Genomic DNA, 18,777 nt, shown 5'->3' on the forward strand with positions numbered 1-18,777 from the left:
GATTTCTTTCAATTGCACCAGTATCCCTCCCCTTCCAAAACAAGGTTTAGCTCATCAGGAAGCGAAGAAAAGCAACAAGAAGAATGGGAAATGGGAGAGGAGCAGCAAGGAGAGCCAGGGCCACGGCCTGGCAGGGGAGAACAAGCAAAGCCAAGACACTGAGAGCTCTGAGGTTCACATCACCTCCCACTCACATCTGTCGGTGCAGGCTGGGGCCATGATGCCACTGTGGTGCCAAGGCATATCCCCCCACGCGTGCCCCTCCTGCTCCTCACCCATCCCAGAGCAGAGCATGCCAAGACAGATAGGCATTGGGCTGCAGCCAGGCACAGAATTTTTTTAACTTAATTCATCCATCTTCTGCTTAGCAGCCCAGTCTCCATATTTGCAGCTTAAACATCAGTCTCATCATCACAGCCCATACTGACTCCAACCACCCACAGGGCATGAAAAGGGCTATACTGATGCTCCAGAGTTTTTTAAGGGAGTTGCGTACTGTATGATCACAATGACCAGGTATTTCCAAAACTGTTCAGTGAGGCCTTCTATGCTAGTCAGCATATCTTGTAAAGAAAAAGCAGAAGATGGTCGTTAACACCCCTGAAGAACAAAGCACTGTGGTGACGACTAGCAAATCCTCCCCTACTGCCTTGCATAGGGGAGTTATCAAGTTACGCACCAAAAGAGGCTGGTGGTATCAGAAACTAGATATGAGGATGGCTACAAGAGCTGCAGTGTTTCTCTACGTTGCCTTCCCCCTCAAGACACCTCCACTTGCAAAGGAAGCTGGGCTGATGGAAGCTGAACTTCTATTTATCAATAGGCCTAACACAGATCTCCCCATGGCTTTCTGATAAGGACATGACAGTCAGGAACCACACCTAGGGAGGCTCTTTCTGGACTTGCTGCAGTTTGCAAGACCTCTGCCAGCCCTGGCTGAAGACTGTGCCCATCAGGTGGAGGAGGAACTGCACCGTCTCCTCCACAGAAGCCCACCAGTACGACCCCCCAGCAGCAGCAGCCTCCCATCTGCTGGGGTACAGCCAGGGCAGCACAGGGAGAGGCAGACACCACGATGGCTCTCAGGCACAGTTCTTCAGAGAGGGAGTGATTTCCACAGGGGCATTTTGAGAGTTTGCTAAGATTGACTGTTCGGTCAACACCTTGACTTAACAAGAGGCCCTGCGAGATGCAACAGAAGCTGTTAGCTGCCATGGCACTACAAAAGGACAGTCAGAAAGCTGCGTCCCCCGCTTCAAGATACTACAGTGGTTTTATACCTTATGTCATGCACCTGATGTGTTTGGAAGGGATAAGCCACCAGGTTACACCCTGGTGACCCATGATGTTAGCACTTTATTAAGAGGGAGACCAAAGACAGGCAGATAAGGACATGCAGGGAATACATTGCTTAAAAAAAAAAAAAAAAAAAGGAGAAAATATAACTTTCTGTGGGAGACAGTCTCCCCACAGGAAGAAGCAGAGGTTTGTTTTAAGTGGGTTTATTTTTTTTAACATTACAAGTACTTTGTGTTAAAGGAACGGTGTTTCACCTGCAAAACCAGAGTTCATTTTATCTCCACCCACTCCTCATTAATCAACCTCAAAGAGCATTTTTACAATAAAGAGATACAATATTAAACTAATGACTTACATAGGCAGAATAATTCCCGCAATCTCACCAAATGCTTGGGGCAAGCAGACAGGTCCTGAGAACTGACAGCGCTGGCCAGGGGCAACAAGGCTTTTGAACAACAGTTGCACCATGGGGGACTCCCTGGTCTCAGCAGAAGCCCCCAGCCTCACTAGCCTCCATCAGCAGCATCGATGAGGCACACGACCTAGGCCACAACGGTGTGGCACAGCAAAGAAACCACTTCTGGGTGCATACAGACAGCAGCTGTAAATTTTCACAGCCAAGTTTTGGGAAAGAAATGGCAATGCAAAGGCAACGCCAAGGCAACTTCTGGCCCCCATGTTGAGAAGCAGGATGCAAAGCAAGTCAGAGTGGCTATTCTAGACAAAGTCTCACATGCCGGGTGGGCAGGAGGGTGAGCTGCAGGCTGCAGCCAGCCTACAGCATGGGTGAATGAAAAGGCACAAGGGCTGCGGGACTGTGTGAGTGGTGGGACCTGCTCATGGGGAAGAAAAGCAAGCACACAACATTTCATCAATGTGTTGTGACCAGAGGAGTTTGAAGAGGAGACTAAGATGATAGAATAGGCACATCAGCAAGGTTTGGCTGTTTCTGGATTTGACCATTTTTCCTTCCTCTTCTAGTCTCCCTAAGTCTTGGTTTGCCTTCTCCATAGCCAACACTTCAGTAGTAGCAGACACAAAAGGAAACACATTGGTGTTGCTAGAAAGGAAAACTTAAGCCAATAGGATTTGTACAAGTGGGAAAACAGGCAAGGAAGAAGATGACTGCAATGGCAAGACTTCGAACAGACACGAGTCTGAGAACAGCAACACGGAGCGTGACAGAGGGGGTAGTGTCTGGAAACTGAATGCTGTAACAATGCAGCCTGAGTGGGTAATGAAGGCAGCTAAACGGGGGCCAGGATGGAGAAATGAGTTTGATTAGGGCTCAGGTGGAACCAGCCAAGGAGGTGAAGTAGGCACCGCAGGAGAGAGAGGTGGAGAGCTCAGAGGCAACAGGAGAGGCAAGATCTGTCTGCCTGAGCACAGGCACGGTGCTCCAAGGAGGAGACTGAGCAGGAGATGGGGAAAAACAAGTACTAGAGGTAGATACGGTAGACTGAATATAGCAGGATAGAGGCTCCTGGAAGCTGCTAAAGAAAAGAAAAGAGGCACCAAAGAGGCATCAGCACCAACCCTGAGTAAAAAAGCAGATTTCAAAACGAAGTTTGGCAGCAAAAGGAAGGAGAAAGGTGGGAAGTGTATCCCACCAAAGCAATAGGAACAGCAGCACAAAAAAAACCAAAACCAGTAGCAAAGCAAGAATTGAGAGATGGGGGAAACTGGACAGGCAGAAGACAGCAGAGCATGCATAAAAGCAGAAAGAGAGACGACAAAGCAAAAGAAATCCACCAACACTCAAAAAGGCAGGTGTGATGCAGGCTGTGGAAGAATGAGACAGCAGAGAGCTGGTGACATAGGACGAAGGAATAGGGTTGCAGTAAGACCATAAAGGCTCACAGGGAAGGATGGGGATGAGGCTCCATAATGTCAACACAAGACAAAAGGAGTTGGGGAAGGAGGGGCAGGGAGAGATGAGAGAACAGCCAAAGAAAGCCAAAAGCAAAGCTAATAGATTTAACAAAAGCACAGAGGAGCCTGCTCCAGTATGGCAACGCTAATTAAGAGGATGTGGCACCAAGATATGATAGCAGCAAATAATTAAAGGTTGGTAAGAGGTAGTAATTTAAGGCTAATAAGAGGCAGTAATTTATCAGGAGATGACAAGAGTAAAGAGTCCAGGAGCGATAAATTCAACAATGGAGTAAAAATAAACAGGCAGAGCAAGAACCAGAGCCACCAGCATGATAACAAGGACAACAACACAGCAGCATATAAACTGTGTACACAAATGGGGAGCAGCTGACAGAGGCCCAGATGGAGCTGCCAGACCTCCTCCCTCTCCTTATTCAAATCCTCCCCAAATACCCATCGGCGCCAGGAGGCTTTGGGAAGACAAGAAGCCAGTGACCAGAGAAGACGCATCTTTTTGAAGTATGGCCCCTGTTGCACTTGTCTCTGCACCTGGTGTCTAGACCAAGAGTTCTTTGGGGCAGAGGCCATCACAAGATCCCCAGCGCCTGTGGGGTGGACAGGGTGGGGATGGCTGCAAGGTTGGCGGCGGGGCACTTCCAGGGGATGGCACCACCCAGCAGATCCCTGAAGGAAGGTACCATTGCTGGGCTTGTGGAGCACAGGCAGCACAAGGAAGGGGCAAGAGGGCTTAATAGTCGCAGCCCCAGCTAAGGAGCAACAACCATGCACCTCCCTGGAGAGCCAAGGACCATCCTCCCATGGCAGTGGGTGAAACAGGAGCCCAGGCATCAACTGGGGAGCAGGAGGAGCAGGTTTCTTTCTCCACAGCTCTTGTTGCATCTTACCGGCAGCTTCCTAGAAAGCACATAAAGCTCATTAGCCATGCTCCTGGTGCTCCTGCTCCGTCCAGCTCAGATGAACAGGGGACAACTGTCATTGTCCCTGTAGCAAGATGCCTCTCACTCGTTCATGCCCAAGACCAAAGCCAGACAGCCAGAGGTATGCACCCACCCCATTGCTCTCTGTGTCCAAGCTTGAAAATCCTGATCCTCAGCTCAGGCTGCTCCAAAGGGGGTCGGTGCCCAGCAACTGCACACCAGCAGTCAGGATTCCTCCAGCGCTACCTCCCGATGGCTGTCCCCAGGCTCAGCCACAGCCACCCCAGCCCATGCTTACAGCTGGGGACACAAGGCATGGAAAGAAAGGGCTGCCATGAAATCAAGAGAAGTGCCTTGAGACACTGATGCAGAGACCGTGGGAAAGAGGCTAACAACATTCATGTTCATCAGGAGACAGATAAAACCACTACAATAATAAAATTTCATTATGACAGCTAAGGAAGAAGAAACAAAAATTCTTTGTTTACTGTGTCTATAATAAAGTACAAAGGTATCTGCTGTTGCACTACTGGTTGCACAGGCAGGTTTCAGCCCTGGGTGAGGGCTAGAAGTTGCTTATGCTCTGTTATGTCGTCTTCCAGGCAGCAGATCAGCCCTTTGCAACATTAACTCAGCCCTCTGTGCCACAAGGTGCACACAAAATACCTTTCCTGGGGTCCTTCTCGTTACAGGAACAGAGAAAGGAGACTGCAAGATTTACTAGTTCACACAGACTTACAAATTTATCAAGAGAGAATTGGGAAGGACATTAGGGCCCTCATTGATGGTGAAGGATTGTGCTTCATCCTTAGTAGGCATGGGAGAGTGTACGTTGGCGTTCATTCTCAGGACAGAAAAGCATTAGAAATCTGAATTTTGTTCCCATAGAGCTTTGGTTTTTTTTACTACAGGCCTTTACTAGTGCATTCAATTTGCAAATCCAAGGGAATAGTATGGGAAAAGTTTCTATTTTTAACAAAAGAAAGTAAAAACTTCTGAAGTAATGAAATACTGGATAAAAAGATTAATCTTCTTGAAAGAGTTTTGCTGCCTTATGTACTCCCACACAATACATTTTACATACTTACATTTTGCATGCATATATACATACAATTCTCCTGCAGAGTACAAAAATAAATTGATCCATATTATAAACTTACTCTACATATGCATGTTTTTTATTCACAGACATGTGTGAGAAAGTTTGAGAAAATGAAAAACCATACCAGCCTGTGACTAGGGCCAGGGGCAAGGACAGAGCTGGATAAAAGCTGTATATTCTAGGCAGTAAAGCATCCTCTCTTGTCTGTTCACTTTTAAAGACACTTCCTCCCTCCCCCCCACCCCCCCTATTATTTTTGTTAAGAGAAGTCCATCTATCCTGAGCACTGGAGCAGCTGAGCAAATCGCATAGTTACCTCCTAGTGAGCCATCCATCTCCTGAGCTGAATCTTGCCACCCTCATCCCAATAAGACGACCTATTTTACATAGCTCCATCACAGTATTCATGGAGATGTCTTAGGCATTTCTAAAAGCCCATAACACTAAGACAAATGTTTATTTCTCAGTTTGAATCATCTCCCTTCTTTTTTAAGGAATCTATTAATGACTAAGCATGTTTCATGACCAGCTGTTTAAAATGTCTTTATACAATTTCACCTCATGTAAAAAAAAAAAAGCTTTCTTAGTTTTGCCTCAAATGCTCACAAAATGCAATGGCTAGAGACATGGGTCTAGCTCAAAGTTCCCTGCAGTTGTAGCATACTCTATTTACTTCAGTGTATTTTTTGCTACTCCAGGTCTGCTTTTTCTGTTCCTGTTCCAGAAATCCTGGCTTAGAAAGATGAAAATTTTCAGGGGAAAAAGTTTGCAGCTCATTTTTGAGTTTTTGTCCAATGGCTGAACTGAACAGTCTGGCAATCCTAGAAGCAAGCAAAAGCAGTATCACAGGCAGGGTCTCAGATCAAAGTGAGTGCCCAAAAGACATGAACTAAACATGAATGACCTACAGATCAGTCATTGCTCACTGCATTATTCATCAAATTTAGAAGGAGCAAGCAACTAAAAGGATAATTGCAAGTTTGCACTGCCTTTGGATTAAGCTCCTGCGGTTCTTTGAGTATCTTCAGACAAGATTCTTTCTCCCTGCCTCTGGTTTCTTATCTAGCTGATGGGATTAGTGATTACTACTGGCTTTTGAAGACACCTGGAAATCTACTGATGAATAACAAGAGCACACTACTATCTTGATGGTTTTCCTCAAACTGCTCCTAAAACACTTCCCCTCAAAATGTACATGGGCTGCCAACTGGTGACCCGGTTCTTACACGTACATAGTACACCCAACTGCAGCACAGGGCAGAGGACAAGGTCATAGGTAGCACCATAAGCATTTCTCAAGATTTTTCATTGTTGTGACCTCACATTTCCAATTCTTCTTACAGAAAGCCCAAATTCATTGGCATCGCTTACTGAGCTGGTTTTAGTGGAGTGAACATCCTGGGGCAAGGACCTGTAGTCTGCCTGAGGATGCTAATAAGATGTACCTGCTCAGCTCCACAAGGTTTATTGGCTGGCCACAAACAGCAGTGTTATGTAGTTCCAGTCCTCTTTTACGGCAAGACTGAGTTTGAAGCTTACAGGGTAGCTCTGGGCCTTCCCAGGAAGGCCTCAAGAGCCACATGAGCAATGACTGAAGGCCATCCCAGGGAGCCACAGATTGAAATGATCCAACTGCTACCTTTCTTCTAGGCCAAGTCGATGGAAAAAGCTCAGCATTGCTAAAGAGATCTTTTATTTGGGGCCTAGGCAGCCAACATGCAGCATTTGGTACCATGACCTACCACGGTACCAAATGGTATCTACCATGGTACCAACAGGTCATGTATATGACCAAGACCATCTGAATAGAGCTACATGCTTTCACTAAACATATGCAAAAGCATCTCTGCACTGATATGAAGACATTTCAGACTCTTCACAGTCTAACTTGCAGCCCAGACAGGTTTAAAGAAGCAATGAGCATCTTCTTTCAATTGCCTGCTCCCTCTCCTAAATCTAAAGCACCACCTTAGTCATCTTTCCCTCAGGCTCTCTGACTAACAAAGTGGAAGGGAGAAATTTCACCAGAAACTAAGAGGAAAACCACGTGTGAAGTATAGGTTGATTAGTGCAGCAACCACTTTCTCAAAAGTTGCATTTGCAGACCTAAGAGTAAAGTTTACCAGGTAAAACAGACTTATTGAGTCAGCCTCTTAATCATGAGCACTGAAAACAAATACACACTAAAAAAACACAGCGCAAGATACATTACCTTTCTCCAGCAAAACCAAGATAGGTGCCTGAAGGAGAAACCGACCTCCAAACCCAACTATTTGAAAAGAGACAAGCTCTTGTGTAGCATCTCTGCACTAGTGTGTTTCCCAATTTCATTAGTGCTGCCTTAAGATTTTGCTAATGGTGATCAAATCTGAAGAAACACTTTAAGATTAGACACGGGTCCATTAGCCAGCAACACTCAGGAAATTTTGCCAGGAAACAGAGCTGCCCATATGGGCTTTGTGTACAGATGAGCATTCCCAGATAGCAAGGCCATCTGTCATGAGCAACTTCATTTAGGGGCTAGTTGTGCCTCATTTAGAGGCATAAATTATCAGCAGTCCCTCCCTTGAGCAAACTAAACCTTTCTCCTCTCAAATTAGTATTTCACCTTCTAGAAGAAATTGAAAGATGCTAAGAGTGGCTTCCTCTCAAAATAACAAAATGCTGCCAAGCGAGCACTCACTGCAGCCCTGGAGGCAGTGGGAAGAGAGGTGAGATTCTGCTTGAAAGGTGCCCTGACTTCTGGGGGTGCCACTCACCTTTGTAAACCCAGGCACAGGCCAGTATCTGCACCAGCAGTGCGAGTCCTTGTCCTAATCATGAAAAGTGAAAGGCAACAGTACTGGAGGCTGGATGACACTTAGACAACTTGATGAGCAGTCAGTTGTATGAGTCTCCCAAGCCATCAGTATCTCAGACCAAGACCACCCCCAAACACCCAGAAAAGGTATAACAGCAGAAGAATTTGTTTTGAATGCACCGAAAGACCAGGTCATTTTGTGTCAGATACTTAATTGCAGGAACCTATTATTTAGCTTCCCATGTTCACTGCACTTTAGTCGTCCTCAGCTCTTCCCCTACACACAAAAGCATATATATTTTTAAAAGAAAGGCAACCAGATAAGCAAACCGTCAGGCAAGAACAACAAGCAGTTCATGTCGTATCTTTGAAGTTGCTTCTACCACACCCAACATAAGAATGCACTTCCTGCATATGTTTTCTTTTTCTCATCAAAATACAAAATGAGCAATAAATGTGGGAAATGTACATTTTCCATCCCCAGAAGCAGAGCTCGTTTCTTGGAAATCGTGAATTGCCACCTTCCGCAAATCCAGCCAGATAAATAGCCCACAAAAAATTAAAAAGCAAACCTTTCCTGAAGTTTGGCTTACTTAGGCAAATAAATCAGAAACGTCCTGGGAACAAAGCTCCATGTGTCTTAATATCCCTTCTCAGACCCAAGCCAGAGTCTCTTCTGCCTCTACTCCAGCCAGAGAAATAAATGGTGCTTCTGCATCCCAGTCAATAAAAGCTATTCAGCACTTTAAGTTTTCAGCACCATAAGTTTCCAGGTAAACACTATTAGCCAGCTAAATATTTAGTGTTACTTGCCCTTCAGTAAAAAGGGCTTGCTTCTAATAGCTAGTTATATCATGTCAGATACACCAGAACTTCCTAATGTTATAAGAGAGAAAAATGAGTCAGAGTAGAAGCACAGAAGCATTTAGGCTGGAAGAGACCTTTAAGATCGAGTCCAACCATAAACGTAACACTGCCAAGTCCACCACTAAACCATGTCCCTAAGCGCCACATCTACACGTCTTTTCAATACCTCCAGTAGTTATGCTTTCTTGTGAAATCACCTACTGAACTCTTGAGACAGTGAAATTAGGCTCTAGGCAGATTAATTTCAAACACTTCAGTCTCCCCCCAGGAATCTTCTAACTTGGGAGTGCCAGGAGCACCCCTTCAGGAAGTGCACAAATGCCACTGAAAGTACCATGTTGCTTGCTAAACGCCTCTCACCAGCAACACCCACTTCATGCTCAAGCATTGACGGAGCACATGCTTATGCTCTGCCACCCTCATAAGCCCAAGGTACTTCATCCCTTTGTGAGATGACTTTGTCAACACCACCCAAGGAAGGAGGGCCAGGCAGTCGGATTGGGCTGATCTGAAGGCCAGAATATCTCATCAGCAATGCGGAATCACCTCTTATAAAGAAAATGGAAATTAAGTGGAAACAGTACTGTCAGACTCCTCATAAAAAAAGAAAAAAGCTAAGGGAGGGTCACTTGCAATGAGATGTGCAGATGACAGCATCTTCACCACAGTCTAGGCCCAATTAGCTGTTCACACAAACAGTTGCCATTTCATCTTTGTATACCCTAACTAGAAATTCAATCCCATTTCCAGTCTCCATCATCATTTTGCATTCTTACCTGCTAAACAACATACAGCCTCCTCTCTCCATCACCTTACCTCAGCACAAAAAGATGATTTTCAAGACTTCCAGAGACCAGTTTTTGCACAGAGCAAGAGCAAAGGATCTGCAAGAACCCTGCAAAAGCACTCAGCTGAGATGAATTTACTACACTTTTTTTGCTCACTTTTGTGCAGCCAGATTGAACTCATGAACCACTAAGAGCCTAACTGCAATGATTTCGGTGAAGGGTGTAACTTTGTCCAGTACCATGTCTGCAAGAGTGTCCATTAGCAAGTCCCCAGGGAAGAGCTGAGAGCAGTGCAAGCCTCCATGATTGTACAGTACTTGGCCAAGGACCCTCCCAGCACCCTCCAACACATGCCTCACATGGTTAATCTCTTCAATAACGCTCCACAAAAAAGTTCCTTCTTCTAAGCATCTACACAGTACCTCCCTGCATCAACATACATCTTGCTTCTGCCACATTCTTTAACTATCTCGAGGAATCGCATCCTGTCATGCAGTGAGTGCCTTCAACAATAGCCTCTAGCTCTCATGCTGGAAGGGACAGCGAGCAGTTCACCCCAACCCAGTGGCCTAACATGACGCTGCAGGCCTGTTGTACCTGCTGTCAGACACTGCTTGTGCAGCTGAAAAGTTCTCCTCTGCTCTGTTGCTCTCTGCAGGGAGGCTCCTCCACACCTCTGGGCCTCTTCCAATCCTCAAACACCTTCAGCAGTGGGGACACCCTACCTGCACACAGCAGGAAGGCAGGGGTGGACATTTATACAGCAGCATAGAGGCGCTCTGGTTTTTCTTCAGTTCCTTTCCTACAGATCCTAATTAATGCTTCATGTACTTTTCTTGACTGTTGCTATCCCACCAGCTCAGTGCTCAGCAAGGACAGCCCTCCTGAAAGGTCATGGCCAGCTCAGAGCCCATCTTTTTGTGAAGCAAGGAATGTGTATAGCCTCATTTGCCCATGCCAGCTGTGCTATGGTGCTTGTACCTGAGCTGTAAGAATTGAGGACAAAGGCAAGGAAGCCATGGGGAAAACATGAGATTGTCAAAACTGCTATCATTCTTTCAAGTATACAGGGGCAAGCACTCAGGTAACAACCTCAATTTGGACAACCTGATGACTATTAGCTCTATTTGGGGCACATCTGCTAAATACACAGGCAATGCAACTGCATGGCACACAACCCAAAACACCCAAGCACCAGCTTCAAAACCAACATCAAACATGAGAAAGCATGAACAGCGAGGTGGAAGACTTGATTTCATCCTTAGCAAATGGACCTTCACCAGTCTCACAGTAGTACCACACTAAATCAGTTTTATATCAAGCTTGATTTCATCATCATTATTTGTATCACAGACAGTAACCACCAAAATTTAATTAGCATGTTTATTCAAACACAAGTTACATGAGACCCTTCAAGAAATACATCACAACTAGGCCTCCACATATCAGATTCTTTCACTTAGCTTGTCTACAAGACATACTTTGTCAAAACAGCACAATCAGACTAATTAAACAATTAATGGCAGAGAATTGTGTGTGATGCAAAAATCACTTAAGAGCAAAGACCATACAGAGAACATATTACTGGATTACAGCCCAGCACAGATCATTCAGAAAGTGATAGCAGAAGGTTGTTTTCTCCAACAAAAGTATACAGCATCATTAGTATACATTTTGCATTAATACCCAAAATTACTAAAAAATAGAAAAACATTATTAACTTCAAATATCACTCGGCTAGCCACTATACCTATAAGGTAAAACCATAAATGGACTAACTCTGCTTAGGAGGTGAAAAACACTAAGTCTCTAGAATTAACTAGAGCCCAATTCAGAAAACTACTTATGTATGTGCTTAAGTCCTACTGACACTAGTGGGCCTTACACATATTGAAGTATTATAATTAACATGGAGAGATTTCAGCATGCATCAACAGTTAAGTACATACTAAATACTTTCACTGAATCAGGATGGTATTCTTTAAAGTACAACAAAGTTATATACACTATAAAAGCCATGATCTTTTTCCCCTCAATCTATTGTCCCATCAAAAGAAAAACCTCTACTGGGTACAAGAAAAACTGGCAGAGTCCCCTGAAGGAGCATGGCTTTTCATGTTTTATTAACAACTCCAAAAGCATGCACAAATCAGAGCTAGAGACAACCTATCTTAACTGTATTTCCAGTCCTCAGTCTTTCAAAACAACAGAATTTACCCAGTTTGGACTAGTATAGTATTAAAACTTTATACGCAATTTGCAAGTTCAAGATCAAGGAATTTGTTTCTTCAGTTCATTCCTCAAGTGATCGACAGTTTTAGAACTATACAGCTGTACAATAATGCCAGTGACTATACACAACCCTGCCCAAGATACTGGAAGAAAGCTACAAAGTTACATAAATAAATGTTCAACTTAAAAAATATTTCTCTTGCACTTAAAGTGTTATTAAAAAAAAACACAAAAAAACCCTCTGCAATTCTGACATGTATCAGCCATCTCTAAATAAAACTATTTCCTGTAGAATTGTCCTTGTCCTGAAGTTATCCGTATGGCTGTTTAAAAAAAAATAAATCAGTCTTGCCCGTAGCTATGAAATCCAGGTATCTAGGCAAACGTTCCACATACTAGGAATGAAACACTCCCGTTTACTTAGAGGAATCTTATTGTTGGGTTGGTTTTGGTTTTTTTCTTTTTTTACTCTTATATAACCCACTATATGATAGTGAACAAAACACTTTTGTTTCATAGAAACAACTAACATTTGCCCACACCAGGCAAATGGTCTATTTACAGATACATTAGGACTGCCTGACTGACAGTGAGTGTGAGTTGCTGAACTCCAAGAAACATGGAGCTTAAAATGGCGACACTCTCTGCTGCATCGCCTTCCCTTTTAGGATACGTCTTATCTGGAAAAGATAAAAAGATAAAACATTAGCATTCATCGTCCTAAACTGAGTCATAATCTAAAAAACACCTAGACCCAGTTCTGCATTCCTCATTTATTTGAGCCTAGATTATGGGTTCAGTTACACCAGAATTGATCCAGCATTTGAACCAATGAAAGGCAACTGAATTGCTCAGTTGCTTAAGTTACTAGCTTCTTGAGTCAAGAGTCACCTTTTTCATCACGTTTTTGTATAGCTCCTAGGAAAAAAGGGATTTTCTTCATCTGTTATTCAGGCCTAAGAATTGCCATTACTAATTATGACAACAGCAACAAAAAGCATGACCTTGAACCATACCGAGATGAACAAGAGGAGGGATATTACCTCCAGTATGTTGCAAGGTTATGATGAAAAAAACATTTCTTGACAGGAGAAAGTTTGAGATGCAAAAATAAAAGCTGCAAGTGAAACCTGTCATTTCAGGTCTTTGTATATTCTGCCTGTTCTTGACCTTAAAACCAAAGATCCCTGAATAACATGGCATTTGCTAGATCTTTGCTTAAAAGCTACAACTCAAAACTCAAAATAAACTTTTGGAGAGGAATATGGCTTTTTCATAGCTGGGGACAGATGGGAGCAGAGGAGAGGGTTGCTTGGTTTCTTTACCTGCTCTCCTACAAGGCCATCAGGAACCAGATGAACTGGCTGCTCGTTCTCCAAGTTTCTGGCACTTGGATCAGCTCCCTTTCGCATTAGCAGGCGCACAGCATCCAACTGACTCACCCGATATGGCAGGCTGGCAGCCACGTGGAGTGCTGTGTTGCCATTGTAAGCCTGGAGAAGACAAAGTAACTCCATGAAGGAAAGGTAGAGGCATGAGTCTTGGGACTCACGGTGCCACATGTGCACATCCTAGATTATATCTGCATTCCAGAAAAATCACCATACCTTTGCGTTAACAAAAGAGAGACAGTTGGGCAGCTCCAAAAAGAGACGAATGAGCTCCAGGTTCGCTTCTTCTGCTGCCAAATGTAAAGCTGAGCGACCACTTTTGCGATCCTATCAGAAAAGAAACTGTTTAGCCTTCACTGCAGGTACTTCACCTATCCAGGGTGAACACGCAGACAAAAGAGAAAGCAGTGTAACTGCAGAGAGTTGAACAAGTATATTCGCACTACAATCCACTGAAAGTCAATCTGAATACATATTTTAATAAGAATATCTAACAAACAACGGCCCAGCTCTCATTTGGCAGTAAGCTTACATAAACAAAACACCAAATGTTATACTGAGTAATTATGTGGCCCAGCACAGACCTAAACTGGAGAAGTAGTTTTTGATTAAAATTTGCAGTTCAAGAACAAGGTATCATCAGCACCCTCCTACTACAGATAACTGAGTGCTCCAAACATATTCTTACTTTTTAAGACACAACCAGCTGCAGCCAATGTAGCATCACTCGTAATCCAGAAATTAGATTGTCACCTCCCTCCTTCCTCAGGGTTCATTTGCATTGATAATACCTTGTTCTGAATAAATGCAACATTCTCATTCCAGTTCGGTAAATTAAGTTGTAGGGAAGCTTTCAAATTAGCCTACTTCCTTTGTAATACAGCTGAGATGTGGCATGGGAGAAAGGGACACATTCTGCTTCCACATCCCCTCTGGATCTGGCACTTCATGCCAAGCCACATACTTACTTTTGCTTCAACAGATGCTCCCATTTGTATTAGAGTCTTGATGGTTTCTACCAGGCTCTTGTTTCTCAGCAGAAGCTCCTGGACCTCAGGGGAGTGAGGTGGCTGACTGTTTTGCAGTTCATGCAGCACAGCATTATGGGCCAGAACAGCACAGTGCAACGCTGTCAAACCTTAACATAAAAAGAAATCATCATTAATGAACAAATGCAATAGAGAAGTACTGACTGGCTGCTTCATTTGAAGGATGGATAAAGGAGCTTCTCTCTCTGTCAAGCCCAGGGACAGTTTAATTTTTGTAAGCGACAGTGATTGCTCCTGAATGGCTCAGGATTTGGGCTGTCCGTCACCAGAGGAGTTAAGTAGCAACCTGCTGTGAACTCTCAGCCAGCAGATAATAAAATAATCAATTTCTGATTTTTTTTTTTTTTACAAAATGTACTTTAGAAAAAGCTTTTGTACAGAAAGTGGTTCAATTAAAACATCTCTCTAGTGTCAGAGATTCTGGCCTCTGTATCCACCAATGTATCACTGGCACTCACACTTTTTTTAACAACCACCTATTACCATCTAAACTCTCCATGCCAAACACAGTAATCACACTTAAGAGGGAAGAGGTCCAGACAGGCACAGACATGGTTAACCATGTTTTTATCTGACAGATATGCCAACTGCGATGTAATTTTAATTGTAAATTTCAACATGGCAAAGATACACTCTATTTTATTGTTTCTCAACCCAGGATAACATTCACATCCGCAGCCATAAAACAATTTAACATCCAGTAACTCTGTAAATTATAAACTCTTAACTACTCACCATCATAGTTTGTTGCCTCAAGGTCCACATACTGATTGCTTCCCATGGCTCCCTTTTGGATTGCCTACACAAGTGGGAAGAGGTATGCGTTTAGGTCTTATCCAAACCACACACTGCTTCCTCAAGCTTGTATACAGTCTTGCTGCAATAAATAATGGCACTAAGAAGAGACTTATTTATTGTTTTTGTAGACTAGAGGATTCCACCAAATTACTCTAAAACATTGGTGGGAACTTAAATGTGAAATCTCAGTCTCACCATTACTGCAGAGCCCTGGGTTATACTCACAAGGCTACATACACAGAGAATGGTAAAGGGAGGAGTGGTGTTTTGAGAGTTTCCCAAGACAACTAATATGAAGTATAAGCCTCAACGGTCAGGGCAGAGCTACACCTGCCTGGTTCTTACCTGAAGGACCTGGGCATGCCCCTTCTCAGCGCAAACATGCAACGGCGTTCTACCCCAGCAGTCTGTGGTGTTGACTTGAGCTCCCAAGCTAACCAAGTCCTGCACAATGAGATGCTGATTGGCAGCCACAGCAACCTGGAAAGCACTCTGCAAACACCGAGAAGAAATTTTAAACTATTAGTCATCTGAACTCCAACAGGAAAGAGCAACTAAAACAAATAAAAAGTCTAGCTACCTGGTATTATTTAAGCAGTGATTATGAATACCAGGAAGCCAGGACAAATGAAGCACAGCACATAGTTTTACCAGCTCAAGGTGATCCCAAGTATTAATAGCTCAAGGTTAATATTAGTATGCGCGCTAAATCTCGGGGTTAATATTAAATAAGCATTTCACCACATCTTCCTCAAGGTCCAGACATGCAGTACTCAGGTGCACAAAGCAGGTGCAAAGATTTTTGAGAACCTCACCTGGCCATTGTGCTCTTTAATATCCAGCATGTGCAGGGCAGCCATCTTCCTTGCAAGAACATAGGAGAGAGCTCGTCGGCCCTGGGCAACCGCAATGTGAAGGAAGCTGCAGGAAAAGAGGGAAAACACAAGAGTTACACCACCATAACAACTGGGGCTCAAGTCATTACAGAGATCCAAACACATGGAAGCAGTGTTATGCTGTCAGCTTCAGATCTCCTCTGGGTGACTAACACAGGAACACAGGAACCTTCTTTCCAAGGCAATTTAAAGCATCTAAATTAGTATCTTTTTCTCCTCATTTATTAGATAAAAGTCTAATAATAAGAACCTGATATTAGACAATACCAACACCTTATCTACTCAGTGTGCTGCAACTCTGTGCATCACAACCCATCAGCAAGACAGTGCATTTCACTTGACTAGTGAAACTACTGCACTCAACACAAACACTGCTAACGAACTGCTTCCGTCACAACCCATGGTCCACCAAAACCCAAACAGAAACATTCCCGAACCTTCCACATCAGAAACACCAAGATAAACAGCACTCACGTGTCTCCATCTGAGTCTTTTGCAAGGAACTGGTCTTGAGAGATGTTAGCCAGTTTATTTTCCTCCTGCTCTACTTGCCATTGAAAAAACGACTTTCCCAGCTGCGTCGTGCTTCGGGAGATGTTTTGTTCAGGTAGAGAGACATTCAAAGTGGCCAAAGAGACACTGCGCTCCAGACTACTGCAGATGTTATTGGAAAGTAAGCTGAAGTTCGGAGCGTGGGGGCCAACGTCAGCCTGCGGGTGGGCACTGGTCAGCGGCTGGAGGGGAGTGGAGATGTTCTCTGGGCCTTCAGAGTCATTCAACAGGGAAGAGAAACTCTGCGACGGGCAGTACTGCAGCTCGTGGCTGTCAAAGGTATTCTGCTGGTAGGCAGGAGACTGGTCATTGGCAGTAAACAGCCTGTACTCCAGGGAGACGTCTGAAGGATAGCTCTGTGACAAATCCTGGTTCTGGGGTGGAGGGAACTGGCAATGCTGCGGTGGATCAAGCATATGCTGGGACGTGTGATCTTGGAAGGCTTGGTACTTCTGGGGTGGGGAGAAAGCCTGTGATCCCGGGCTGTCCTGGTACGGCTCACCAGGCGAGCTGTGACTGGAGACAGGGTGCAACCAGCTAACCTGCACCGTGTTCAGAGAAACAGGGCTTGATTCGTTCTTGATGTTTATGATGTTCTGAAGCAGATCAGAACTGCTGTCGTGCTTTGGGTCATTTTTATGCGCCTCCTCCATGTTATCCATAGAAGTTGGTGTCTGGGGTGGTGTCTGTCAGGAAAAAGAAAAACAGAAAAATTACAATAAGCCCCATAAAGTTAAGAGGTATTACTGTATCTGTCAGTTTCTGATTACACAAAGCAAACTGAAAAATAAAGGTGTGGAAAGTTGCTTACTAGGAGATGTGGGTGAACTTGGTGAGCCTGGCGTTTGAAAGAAGGTCCATCAGAAAGCAGCTCAGGAGCCTTTCTTTTACCACTGTGACCTAGTACGTTCTTCAGGTCTGCTGAAAAGAAAATTAATTTAGAATCCATTTGGAGGTTACTCTTACAATCAACTTTTCAAATCTTATTGCAGGGTATTTAAAGAAAGGGGTTTTTACCTGTGTACTGCTCGTAGTTCACCAATCCTCCTTGTGCCTTTTGAGAAAAACCCAATTATTCCATTAGTATAATACTATTTCAGGGAATAAAAACCAAAACAAAATCAAGAAGAAAGAAGCAGAGACTTGCTTCTATAAACACAGAATATACTTTAGAATAATTCTAGTACATGATTGTCTAACCCCAATTTAATTGCTTTTAATTAAGGTTAGAAAATAGAAATACTTCTATGGAACTCAAATGAAAACCACCATTTTTCTTAAGGCTTTTTAAGCTATTTGTTAGAATGCCACAAAACTCAAGAAAATCTAGAGAAGGACACTGTTTGTTACTGAGGTCTGAGTTGGGGGTTTTTTTTACATAAATAAGGCAACAAACTTTTTTACTTCTTCAATGCTGTGAAATTTTCTATGCAAAAATTTTCCTGTGACAACACTTGTCTAGGAAGCTTGCAAACATACAGTAAGACTATCTAAAAAAAAAAAAAAAGAAAGTCTCCTTTAATCTTCACAGAATTTATTACATTTTTTTTCTGTTTCTATCTCTTCAGACTGGAGCAGTCTGCCTTTATACCATATGCTCCGTACAGAGGAGCGCAACAACACGACAAACAATTCTCTTCTCAGAAGATTCTCCAGCTCTTACAGTGAATGACCTCATTCGAATTAACAGGGAGTTTCTGTGGTTTTGTAACACAAACACATCTTTATCCAAATTCCATTTAGAAAATAAAGCTTAGTAAGAGCATTTTTAAGTGCCTCTTTTTCCCGCAGTAAACCTTCTCACTAATTTTTTCCCAGCACTGCTCTTCCATTACGTATTGAAAGGAAAAACAGACTACTCCATCCACATCAGATACAACAAGCTCGCTTCTAGCGTTTATCGCATGCCCTTTCTCTTTTTTTTTTTTTTTTTTTACCAACTTCAGTAACCATTAAAAGCAATTATGTCAGTGCTGAAAAATGCTAGTTACCTTGCTTTCCTCCGTGGCAGAGCCCGAGGACATCTGTTTGGTGCTCCTGAAGTGCAGCAGGAGCTCCTTCACCGAGTTCTTCACGCGGACCCCCTGGAAAGGTCCCCTGTGCTGCTTGCCCCCCCCCATGTGTTGTTCAACTGTTGAGACACGAAAACAAAACCCCAATTTAAGCCACTGAGTCTGTTTGCACTTAAAA

General features: G+C 43.6%; 1 protein-coding gene across 2 annotated transcripts; it reads right to left on the reverse strand.

Moving 5' to 3' along the window:
- Window positions 1-12,248: 12,248 nt before the first annotated feature.
- NFKBIZ (nuclear factor of kappa light polypeptide gene enhancer in B-cells inhibitor, zeta) lies at window positions 12,249-18,713 on the reverse strand. Of its 2 annotated transcripts, none has more exons than XM_010077433.1 (11): window positions 18,579-18,710; window positions 17,605-17,641; window positions 17,399-17,508; window positions 16,510-17,273; window positions 15,955-16,060; window positions 15,485-15,631; window positions 15,077-15,140; window positions 14,261-14,430; window positions 13,509-13,619; window positions 13,227-13,394; window positions 12,249-12,581 (listed from the first exon to the last, which is right to left on the reverse strand). In XM_010077433.1, exons 1-11 carry the CDS (start codon window positions 18,705-18,707, stop codon window positions 12,528-12,530), a joined length of 1,860 nt encoding a protein of 619 aa, XP_010075735.1. In that variant the 5' UTR covers window positions 18,708-18,710; the 3' UTR covers window positions 12,249-12,527. The 2 variants fall into 2 exon arrangements, with proteins under 2 accessions (XP_010075735.1, XP_010075736.1); XM_010077434.1 differs by having other exon boundaries at window positions 12,353-12,581; window positions 17,399-17,505; window positions 18,579-18,713.
- Window positions 18,714-18,777: the final 64 nt, after the last annotated feature.

This window comes from Pterocles gutturalis, unplaced genomic scaffold (assembly GCF_000699245.1).
Source record: "Pterocles gutturalis isolate BGI_N339 unplaced genomic scaffold, ASM69924v1 Scaffold45708, whole genome shotgun sequence".
Classification (NCBI taxonomy): domain Eukaryota; kingdom Metazoa; phylum Chordata; class Aves; order Pterocliformes; family Pteroclidae; genus Pterocles; species Pterocles gutturalis.

What these genes read in the sequence shown, in the direction of transcription:
- NFKBIZ (XM_010077433.1), bottom strand. Translation starts at nt 18,707, where the DNA reads ATGGGGGGGGGCAAGCAGCACAGGGGACCTTTCCAGGGGGTCCGCGTG. An exon ending in CTGCCACGGAGGAAAGCAAG is followed by an intron (nt 17,642 to 18,578) that starts GTAACTAGCATT and finishes TTTTCTCAAAAG; the next exon opens with GCACAAGGAGGATTGGTGAA. An exon ending in TCTCTTTTGTTAACGCAAAG is followed by an intron (nt 13,395 to 13,508) that starts GTATGGTGATTT and finishes TGTCTTCTCCAG; the next exon opens with GCTTACAATGGCAACACAGC.